Source organism: Megachile rotundata, unplaced genomic scaffold (genome assembly GCF_050947335.1).
Source record: "Megachile rotundata isolate GNS110a unplaced genomic scaffold, iyMegRotu1 scaffold0146, whole genome shotgun sequence".
NCBI classification, from domain to species: domain Eukaryota; kingdom Metazoa; phylum Arthropoda; class Insecta; order Hymenoptera; family Megachilidae; genus Megachile; species Megachile rotundata.
This window is the reverse complement of record NW_027473443.1, coordinates 131393-143306: the sequence shown is the minus strand read 5'-3', so window position 1 is coordinate 143306 and position 11914 is coordinate 131393. Positions and strand designations below refer to the sequence as shown.

Here is an 11914-nt window from a genome sequence, read left to right as displayed (position 1 = left end):
AAAATTCGATACATTTCTCCAACTTTATTTATTATTGCATCGGTTGGAGACATTTGTCGCGCTGCATAAGGACATTTAATTTCGACAATTGTATCCTCTCCAACAATGCCATCAGGCGACGCACCAAAATATGGGAGTTCAGAATCAATGAATAATCCGCACTCATTGATTTTGATTCCCAGAATCTCCTCCAATTCTTGTCGTGCTGAAATCTCTTTTTCTTTACCCCACTTAATTGCAAGACTCGTTAATTTAGGAGCGTAAAGAATATTTTTTATGAGATTTTTGCACGACGTGGTATCTCTTCTGCAACAAACTTTCGAAAAATTTGATGCAGTCAACAGCATTCGACGTGTATAATGCCACTGCGGGTTTGCATGCTGACCCCGCGTTACATATTCTAACACGTCTCTATTACGCTGTTGATTGAATAGCGTTTCGTAAAAATTGGCTTTCAACTGTTCGTACATGTTATCATCAATATCCGGCCGTTCGGCGTTTGGCCCATAATCTTTATCGGCTCTAAACGCATTGGCCGCATATTTTGATCTACGAATAGGTATACCGAATTCCAACGCTGCCTTAACACGTTGCGCATATTGTGCGCGCTGTCTCATTTTCCTTTTTTCAAGGTCTATTGTTCGAATTGGAGGCACTTTACCAATCGCGCAGCAAGCAGTACTCAGCGCTTTCGAAGTGTTATAATGGAGTACTGATGCTTTTACACGCGCTTGGTAAGAACCTCTTTTAGCAAAATTAATACGTTTGCCACCGATCATTTTAGCAATAACAGCATTGCAACTTTCTACAGAATTGCTGGTATAATTATATAATACGCTTTCTGCGTTATCCACAATGCGTTTCATCGCATATTCTATTTTTGCATATAATCCTGCCATTTGTAATTGGGGAACCAGATTTTCCTCGCCTTCTTTTATTTCTTCATTGGAAAAGTATGGAAGGGAGGAACAATCTTTATGTTCCCCAAAAATGTGGCTAGGAATATTAATTAAATCTTTAATCAAACCAGCAATTTTATTTTCCCAAGTTGCATCGCTGTTGCGGCGAAACGTTGCAGCTTTTGTAATATTCGTACGAAATGCTTTACTACTTTGGGCAACAATTTTTCTTAATTTTAAGAGACTTCAACCACCACTCTTACTAATTTCCTCTATTTTTTTACAAAGGTTGCGGAGAAGATGATTGATGCATTCAATCTTCTCCACAACAACATTTTTGTACGGTGGGAAATCTCTTAATTTTTTAAGAACATTACTGTCGCCATCGCCAATATATTTGTAATATATTAATCCGTACATTTCTAAGCTGCAACGAAAGCCTTCGAGGATGATGTCACTTTCCATACTGGTGGAACTCTGATTAGTTCCCCAGTTTTTATAACATTTGTGCTCGCGGACTGGAACATTTAATTGACTAGCGCGTGCGCAAATACAGCAATATTTGTTTCGCACGCTGACAAATAAAACTTTTCGCGTATAATAACCCATGAAAATAGCCGCCCCGGATGAAGAATCGTAACCGCCACTGCGGTACGATCTTTTCATCCAGGAACCGTCTGTTATCACAGGTATATATGCAATACCGTCAGTGACATCACCCCTTGCAATTGCTAATTGTCTTTCCACTTTAGCAGCCTCCTGCATTTCTTTCTCTGCAGCGGCGGCTAAAGCTTCGGACATTTCGTCGTGGCATTTGGCAAACGTATTTTTGTTCATGCATTTTATATCTACTGCAGCTAATGATTCTTCTAGTTGCGTATATCCAGTCCCCGTCAATATGGTACCCATTACGGCACCTTGATTGACATCCAATATTTCGTCAGATGTCGGTTCACTCCAAAAATCACCTTTGAAGTGACACATTCGACATTCAACGAAATATTTTGTTTTGAGACCGGAACGCATCGTTTTTGTTATGACGAGATCAGTGAACTGGCATGAATTCTGCCAATGGGCTGATAATCTTTGCAACTCCGAAAAAACATGCCCAAAGTTTACGATACTTCGTCCACTAATCTCGGCAGAACACAAACGATCTACATCAATATTACTATCTACATGCAAAACGACATTTTCGATTTCTTCGTCGATGTCGTTTTGCATTTTGCAAGCATCTACATATTCTTGATTAGATGTATCAGGTGCTGATTCCAATGTCAATGTATCGTTATTTCGAACGTCAATTTCGTCCGGACAAATGTTTTCGAATGAATTTTCAATTTCGTTTATTTGTACTGCATTATTATTATTATTATTATTATTATTATTATTATTATTATTATTATTATTATTATTATTATTATTATTTATTGAATTCATATTATTCATACATTTGTCGTCGGAGAATTCGGACGACACATTGGAATCATTATTTAATGATATAATTTGTGATTCTGATATACTTACTTGGGATTCCGATGCGTTGCCCATTCGATGCACCGATCGAATTCTGTTCCGTAACGATGTCCTTCAAGTTGATCGTGGTCTCTTCTTATTCTTATATTTTGCTCTGTCCATTTTCACCGTGCACTAATTTTCGTGTATATAAAAAAAATATACTGATTGAATTGAAAAACCTTCTCCTTTTTCGAAGTCGGTTAATAAAAATGTTTAAAAATATTTGAAATAAAGTAAAAAAAAAATAAAAAAAAAATAAATAAATAAATAAAATAAACGTATCGTGCTGAATAACGAAACGCTCCTAAGTAAAAAATTTGTTGCAGGCTGCGCTCGAGATACTCTCGATAACCTCGCCTGTAACAAACTAACGTTGCTACGATGATCGAAAGCAAAGAGCGAAAATAAACAATACACTCCCGACGAAACAATCCTAACGCAAGGGTACAATTCTGTATCCGAATATTCTTTCGATTGTGAAATTTTAGTAATACATTTTTCACATTTTCTTGAATGAAATGTCATTCGGAACATATTTATTTGTAATTTCAAACATTATGCTTACATCGTCAACATTACTGCAATAAATTATTACAAGTGCATAACTGTAATAAGTAAATTATTACATAAATTATTACAAGTACTAAGTACATGACTCGAATTTCATCGTGTTGGGTGTCATTTTAATCAGGAAAATATTAATGTCTCATTTAAATAGTAAAAAATAAAAATGTTTTATACCGTAAATACTCGATATCTACAAATCCCTCGGGTGTGAAGTATTGCATACATCGTATAGATCCTAAATTGATTGATGTTTTGCCGAATGTAGAAAAGGACAGCGAGAGAAAAAACGCAAAGAAACAATAACATTTCGGTTGGACAATCCTTATGAAAAAATGAATTTTTTTTACTTTTGATTCTTCTGAAATAAAACTTTCACCAATATATTTGTTATATTTTTCAAATTAAAATGAGACCAAACGCGGCGTAATTCGGCACATATTTCTTTGTAATTTCAAATGTTGAGCGTACATCGATGACTTTACTGCAATAAGATATTGCCAGTAAATATAACTCAAATTACACCGTGTTTAGTCTCATTTTAGTCAGAACAATGTTACGAATATGTTGATGAAAGTTATATTTACAAAAAGTCAATAATAGAAAAGTTTTACACTTTCATGCGTAGTGTCCCGAATGTTTATTGTATGTCGATGGGTCTTTCCCTTTCCCTTTAGGATCCCTCCCTTCATTCCTAGTGGTGGGGATGACTTCTCTTGTCGCTCATTTTCCGGGTGGAGGCACGAAAGAAAAATCATTTCTTGTTCAAACGTCGACAAGTACACAACAAGTAAGTACATCTCCGATATTTTTATTTATTCTTCCATTTATTTCATTTAATCTTTATTGCGGTATTTTCCATTGCGTATTAATTAAATAATCTGTTCCTCTTTTTTCAGAAAACAACAGAATACTATTAAAAATAGTAATAATAAAAATGGAACCATTTCGAGCAAACGGTAAGAATAGGATTCTTTTGCATATATTTGTAGGAGGCCAAAAGCTACGCAACACTTATGTTGCGTAGAATGGATGAAAAATATTGTACATTTATATTGAATTTTTTCGGGATAGAAGAAATATACAGACCCCGCCGGAATGGTGGCCCCAAGGGGCGTGGTGGCCCGCGCGCCCGTGGTGGGTGCCGCCGCCGCCACCACCGCTGCCACTATCGCCGCCACCACCGCTGCCACCATCGCCGCCACCACCTCCGCCACCACAGCAGCCGCCACCGCAGCCACCACCGCCGCCACCGCAGCAGCCACCACGTCCGGCGGGTCCGCTGGCGCTGCCCCCGGCGGGTCCGTTGGCGCTGCCCCCGGCGGGGCCGCCACCGCGTCCAGCAAGGCCGCCAGCGCTGCTTCCCGCGTGGCCGCCGGCGCCGCTCCCCACGTGGCCACAACAAGCGCTGCCACCCCCGCCCCCGTGCCCAGCAGCACCTACTCGTGTAAGTTGAATAACAATTCCTCGTCGCGTTTTTCTCATTAAAGTGCCACCAAACATGATATAATGCAGATCATAATTATTTGTATAGCAAGTCAAGTTGGAATGAATTCGTATCTCTGCACTAAATGTACAGTTTGCCCTAAGTGTGAAAATCCGAAAATTGTATGGTTTACTACACAAGTATGTAATTATTGTTGTAAATATATTGTGCATGGTGTCATTTTAATCAGGAAATCTAGACAAATGCAACAGTAAAAGTTTCATGAAAAAATAGTAAGAAATAAGAAAGTTACAATCTTTTCCTTTGCTTGCATTAGTATGTGTCCCACCGATATCCGATCATCGTCGTTTCGGCGACTGATCGTGTTTCATTTTTGACAGATTTCGAGGGGGATCCCCCCAGTAGTGGGGATAGAATTGTAACATTTACGGTAGAGATCTTTTTAACATTTACGGAGAGAATACTGTAGTACCTATTATATAAATGTAAAACTCCAGACCCGAAAATATTTTTACACCTCACTATTTTTATCTCATTGCAGATGAGCCGCCGCCAACGGAAGAGGATGGCGGCCGCGTTACGGCAGGCGGCCGCGTTACGGCAGGCGGCACAACTTATACCGCCAGCAGACGGGGCAACGCAGCCAGGACGGGGCCGGGGCCGGGGCCGGGGCCGGGGAATCCCCGACTTTAATTCAAAATATATTTTAATAAATCAGTTTCATTAATCACGTCTACGTTATTTGCATGTGTAACCTTATCTTAGAATTAAGTACAGTCAACCCTCCTATAACGCGGTGAGTGCGTACCGCGTTATATGGAAACTGCGTTCTAAGAGTACCGCGTTATGGGAGGGTTGACTGTAAATAAATAAGTAGAAATTAACCGTTTCACTGCGGCGCAATTTTGGAGTAATTCATCAACAGGGACGACGTGGTAGACGCATGTCGGTCGCTGCGCCGTGCAGACCATAACAGTATCCGGAAATTTAATACTATTCGTAGAACTTAAAAAACAATCATTGCAAATTGTTGAAAATAGCAAAAATAAATACAGAAATATGTCGGTAATTTGCCAATATGTCAGTAATCAAGTATGTATATTTATATACTGTCTATATGATACCGCTCGTTTCATTTAGATCCTTAAATGTTAAAATAATATCTATATAATTATTCTTTACTGGCCTCTCTGCAATTACGATATCGTACACGTATATTAAAAGATCTTGTGTTTCATTTAAAGTTCCTTCTTTGTGGTTTCTTGTTTTAAAATAAATTCATTTAGTGTTCAAATTGTATTAATTGTGTTGTCTTATATTTAATAGTTTTCAATATTATATTATAAATGTGTACTCCCGTTTCCATCAAAAATGAATTAAATATACCTATTATTGATTTATTTTAAGTAGCCTTTTATAAAAATGTAGCAAAGCTAGATCACATTCTTTGCATTCATACCTACTTTCTCGACGAATTTTATGTTTACTGCATACTGCACATTTTCGAGCAGGATTTTTTTTTAGAAGACGGATTAAAATATGTGCTGGGAAAATGCCTTTCATTAACACGTAATGGGCGTATATTTAGGTCTTTTGTATGTATCGATGAATATCTGGGGATGTATATTTACGTCTTTCGTGTATATCAATAGACTTGCCAGGACGTATATTTACGTCTTTCGTAGTGAAAGGGTTAAATAGGACAATATAGGCTAAAAACCGGAATTTAAGTAATTTTAAGTACATTCGGGATCAATAAAAATGATATATTAGGTATAGTAATAAAATTTATTTATTAATTAATTTTTACGTCGTAGTCCGTTATGTGTCGGAATGTAAGACACTCCTCCAAGTAAAGAACTGGGTGAGAGGTTAGGAGTCCTGCCTCGTAATCTGTACACTTTTGTCGCAGGTTCGAGCCCCCTCAAAGTGGTTTTTTATACCATGTCACGTTTTTCATTTTTTTTTTTTTGTAATCGTGAAATTATAAATAAATGTAGCATGTGGCGTCATCTTACAGTGCAAGCAATGCATTTTGTTAGAATAAAAAATAATTGAAAAATGCGCTTCCTTCTCCTTGTTCGTAAAATGAAAACGCGCGCGGTGTAAATTGGTGTATGAGAAAGTTATCCCGGCATTATTAATTAATCTTAAAGTTAATATGTGTATTCTTTGTGTTTAACGTTAAATAATTAATTTGTAATTGGAAGTGTGTTATTAGTTTTTGATTTTTTCCAATCCTGATTATTTAACAGTAATAATATTAAAATAAATTCAGTGTTTTTAAATAATTGTTATTTACAAGATATAAAACATCTGCAATTAATAGCATACATGTACAATAATATTTAATACATGTAATAGAGATCCTAATCACGTACAATATTAATTACGTATTATGAAAATAAAAATCGAAATAGTGAGGCAGGTTATGACTGTTCATGTGTTGTGTACAAATGCAATTCCCCTTCCAATGAGACGTTTCTTCGCAGTAAAGAATGAGTGTGTCATCAGGATGAATTGTATCGTTGACGACAGTTCTGTATCGGCTATTGCTACGAAAGAATAAAATAAAGAAGTATAATATTTTAAACGTGCTCATTTCGCAATAATCGATAGAAAAGTGAATGAAGAGCAAGGTGTAACCAAGTGTCATATATGATTTTCAAACTTTGTCGTAGATTGGCGCTCCATAAAGATTGCTCTTTACTTTTTACTATTATTTTTATGGTATCACTTTGTTAACTTATTAGTGTGTTAATTTCATTATTTGTTCGTTATAATTTCCTATTCGTTTAAAAAGAAATAATTATATATCGTAGAAAAGATCGGGAAAATTGTTAAAAAAACATAAAACATAACTAATTTATTATATATTATTTCTGGAATTAATATTTTGTGTTTGCACATGATACATTTGAAAAGAAAATATCATGATACGATTGCTATTAGTTTTGATGCAAACTATTTTTTAATGGTGGGCCCTTTCAGCGGTACCCTCTGGGGTGCCATATGTATGTACGTATAGCCAGTCCTGAACCCAGTCAGTACCAAGCCGCGCGATATCCCAGCGGCCATGTTGTTATTCAAACGGCTCGGATGTATCGCATTCTCCCATCCCAAACGCCTCTGCGAAAAAGTAATATTTCGACATGATTTCTTTTGCATACTATTGTCGGAAGGTTAATGTAGGTCGATCTCGGAGCCGATTTTGCAATTTTGTCCAAAATAATTTTATGCACTGAAAACTGACATTTCTTATAGAAGAAAATTTTTCACGTCCCATTTTTCCAAAATCGGCCCCGAGAGCGACCTAGATTAAACCTCTGAGAGTAGTATGCAAAAGAAATCATGTCGAAATATTACTTCTTCGTAGAGTCGTTTGGGATGGGAGAATGCGTGTTTTCTCGTAACATCCTATTTACCGTCCTTGTCTCTCCTAACCAAAACCCCACCCAGTAAGTAGACAGAGAACATTCGACTAACTTCACACCGCTCAATCTAGTGAATTTCATTACGCTTAAGACAAAAGACGTTCGCATTTTACAATTCTACCAACTTATGCATTAGGTAGCCTGGATAGATTATACTACCAACACTCCCTCTATCTATATAGGCTACAATCGCGTACACATATCCGAATTTACATACGTTCATACACACACTCATCACACGCGTAAACACTCATCTTATATTTAACATAGATAAACAATTCTCATGTTTACTTTTCGGTAACGATTTAGTCAAAATATCGGCAATCATATACTGTGTACTTATATAATCAATTTTCACAATACCTTTTTCCACCAATTCTCGCGTGTAATGATAACTTATATCTATGTGTTTACTTCTTTTATGAAACATCGCATTTTTAGTTAACTCAATAGCAGTTTGATTATCACAAAATATTTTCACTGGAGTTTCTACATAGTCCTTACAGTCCATGTGAGTCATTAAACGTATCATAAACATCACTTCTCTACACATTTCGGACACCGCAACATATTCTGCTTCCATAGTAGATAATGACACAGAAGTTTGTTTCTTTGATTTCCAGCTCACAGGTCCTCCAGCTAATATTATTAAATTTCCGGTACATGACCTACGGTCATCAATATCACCGGCCCAATCGGAGTCAGAGTACGCTAGTAGTTTCTCAGCGGTTTTCTTAAATTCTATCTTATAATTAGAAGTAGCACTTAAATACCTAAGAACACGTTTTGCACAATCCCAGTGAGCTTTACCAGGATTTGAAGTAAATCGACTCAATGTAGCTGCAGCATATGCTATGTCTGGCCTCGTCGCATTTGCCAAATAAATAAGTCCACCAATCAATTCGCGATATGGTCTTTTCTCCATTTCCTGTTTTTCCTTTTCTGTTGAGGGTTCCATATCTTTTGATATTTTTATATTAGCTTCTATAGGCGTTGAAACAGTTTTCGCGTTCTGCATATTAAATCTATTTATTAATTCCTTCGTATAATTTTCTTGTGAAAGGCTCATGCTTCCCGTTTCTCCGTTTCTTTCTATTTTAATACCTAAAATATCACTTATTGGTCCAAGATCAGTCATTTCAAATTCTAATTTTAATTTATACTTAATTTCGTTTAATTTATCCTTATTCTTTGACGCTAAGATAATATCATCAACGTAACTGATCATAATTACTTTATTGTCATTTGCTCCGAATATATAAACGCATGGATCCGCTTCTGTTCGTTTGGCACCTTGGCTCGTCACATATTTATCTAATTTTTTGTACCACTCTCTTCCTGATTGTTTCAGTCCGTACAAAGGCTTTAATAACTTGCAAACTTTATGTTCCTCACCATATCTTATAAATGCTTGGGGTTGCTCCATATAGATCTCATCTGCTAAGTCGCCTTGGACATAAGCAGATACTACATCCATTTGATGTACGTACATATTTTCATTCACAGCTACAGCTAAAAGAGTGCGTATTATTTCATATCTCGCTACGGGGGCGAAGACTTCCTCGTAGTCAACTCCTTTACGCTGTGTATGCCCGCGCGCAACTAATCGTGCCTTGTATTTATTGATGGAGCCGTCTCTATTATATTTTGTTTTAAACACCCAACGGTTGCTGAGGACCCTCTTGTTTGTTGGCCTTTCGACTAAGATCCATGTCTTATTTTTCATCAGCGTTTTATATTCCACGTTCATGGCCTCCAGTCACAACTCCGAATCTTCTCGACTCATTGCTTCATCTACGTTGATTGGATCTTCTTCCGTTTCGCTTAATATTTGTGCCGATTGATATATTTTAGTTGGTCTCCCTCTTTTACCTGTTCTAATTATTTTGGGTCTGCCACGCCCACATTTTGCGTTTGTACCTTCCGGTTGAGGTAGGTCATCTTCTTCCAACTGGAGAGTATCGTCTTCTTCCGCGCTTATTTCTTCATACTGTTCTTCGGCCTCTTCTATATTTAATGGCACAATTGATTCGTGTCTTATTGTCTTTTCATTTGACTCTACTTGTTCAATAAATTTCACGTCACGCGCGCGAATTACCGTTCTCGTATTCTTTTTCCATAAACGATACGCTTTCGATATACTAACATAACCGACCAACACGTATTCGTCCCCTTTTGCTTCGAATTTGCTGCGTTTGGCCCTCTTGTTTAATACGTACGCTTTGCTTCCTATGATTCTTACAAATCCAATATAGGGTTTTCTATTCGTCCAAATTTCAAATGGAGTTTTGTTATTCAATGCTTTCGTAGGGCATCTATTTCGAAGGTACGTCGCAGTGTTTATTGCTTCGGCCCATAATGACTGCGGGAGATCAGCTTGTACCATCATGAATCTGGCCATTTCTACGAGCGTGCGGTTCGCACGTTCGGCCACCCCGTTTTGTTGTGGAGTATATTCTACGCTCAGCTGACGCTTGATGCCTTCTTCCTCTAGATATTTTGTAAATGCATTAGAAAGATACTCCTTAGCATTGTCAGTTCGCAACTGTTTAATTGAGCAACCAGTCTGTTTTTCTACCTGGCGCTTATATTTTTTAAATGCCTCAAAAACATCTGATTTATTACGCAACATTACCGTTTCTGTGTACCTCGTATAATCGTCAATGAAAGTAACAAAATATCTCGCTCCACCCAGCGACTCCGTTTTCATTGGCCCACATATGTCGGAATGTATTAAACCTAGTTTTTCTGTACTCCGATTGGTTGATGATTTATACGGTTGCTGGCATATTTTTGCTTTATTACAAATTTCGCAATCTAAAGTTTCATTGTTAATATTTAAACTCATACCGTCGACCATTTCATGCGATTTTAATTTTTTTATATCATTTACGTTGAGATGTCCGAGACGTTGATGCCATCTTAACAAACGATCATCTTCGACATTAGTACGCATCGCACGATTATGCTTTTGATTTACGATATATAATTGTCCGCGTTTAGTTGCCGTTAATGCTGTTGTTCCGTCCGCGCGTTTTACAGCTGCACCGTTTCGACCGAATTTTACTACGTAACCTTTATCTGTAATCGCAGAAACCGATAATAAATTGCTTTTAAGATCGGGTACATGCATTACATTATTTAATTCTACTTGATTAGAACGTTTCGGATTCGTTTGGACACAAAGGTTTATTTTTCCGGTATCGTGAGATTTTACGCATTGATCCGCGGCGGTGTATACATTAGTTGTCGCATCCCAGTATGACACGAATTTTTCCGCGGTGTTACACATGTGTCTAGTCGCGCCGCTGTCAAGACACCATTCATCGGATCGAGAGTTTATTGTACTATATGTAACTACAGTCATCGCGTCCGCGTTATTATTTCGCTTTGTCCCTAATCTACAATTACGGCTTAAATGTCCAGGCTTACCGCATTTGAAGCAATTTCCCGATGCCTTTTTATACTGCTTGTCATCATACCTCTGTTTATTGTATCTCGGCTGTATATTTTTATTACTACCGCCACTGTTTTTGGTCACTAGCGCTTCGTTCTTCTTTTCCGGGTTGTCGTTGTGCGAGTCTCGGTCCTGCTGCCTCGCTTCCTCTTCCTTCAATTTCGTTTTGAAGTAGTCGAGTGTCGGTATCTCATCACGCGATTCAATCGCCACGCAAAAATTTTCATAATCGGATGGTAACGACGCCAGCAGCATTATCGACAATAAATCGTCCGGTAGCTTTATGCCCGCTGCTTCCAATTGTTCGGCTTTGTTCTCGAACATATTCACGTATTGCGTCATGGTGATGTTCGGTTGTTTTACCATGCGTAACAATTCTTTGTACAATGTGGCCTTCCTTACCGGTCCTTTTGATTCGAAAGCTGATTTTAATTTATCCCAGGCTTCTTTAGCACTTTCAGCTTTTCTCACATGATTTAATTGACTCTGGGATGTACACATGTTAATTAGGGCTAACGCTTTTCCGTCCTTTTTTAGCCAGTCGGCTTGGTTCGCTTCAGTTTTCACTTCACTGCCATCAACATAGCACAATAAA

At 37.6% G+C, this 11914-nt stretch overlaps 2 protein-coding genes and 1 long non-coding RNA gene across 3 annotated transcripts; 1 reads left to right on the top strand and 2 right to left on the bottom strand.

Moving 5' to 3' along the window:
- Positions 1-1140: 1140 nt before the first annotated feature.
- Positions 1141-2450, bottom strand: LOC143266296 (uncharacterized). Its single transcript, XM_076541834.1, has one exon. It carries the CDS (start codon positions 2448-2450, stop codon positions 1146-1148), a length of 1305 nt encoding a protein of 434 aa, XP_076397949.1. The 3' UTR covers positions 1141-1145.
- A 1167-nt stretch (positions 2451-3617) lies between these two features.
- Positions 3618-5209, top strand: LOC143266295 (uncharacterized). The gene is made up of 5 exons (XM_076541833.1): positions 3618-3626; positions 3722-3771; positions 3881-3940; positions 4056-4428; positions 4970-5209. The coding sequence occupies exons 1-5, from the start codon at positions 3618-3620 to the stop codon at positions 5153-5155; spliced, it is 678 nt and encodes a 225-aa protein (XP_076397948.1). The 3' UTR covers positions 5156-5209.
- Positions 5210-7286: 2077 nt separating this feature from the next.
- LOC143266297 (uncharacterized) lies at positions 7287-7817 on the bottom strand. The gene is made up of 2 exons (XR_013041336.1): positions 7682-7817; positions 7287-7557 (listed from the first exon to the last, which is right to left on the bottom strand). It is a non-coding gene; the product is annotated as an uncharacterized LOC143266297 (long non-coding RNA).
- Between the last annotated feature and the right edge of the window lie 4097 nt (positions 7818-11914).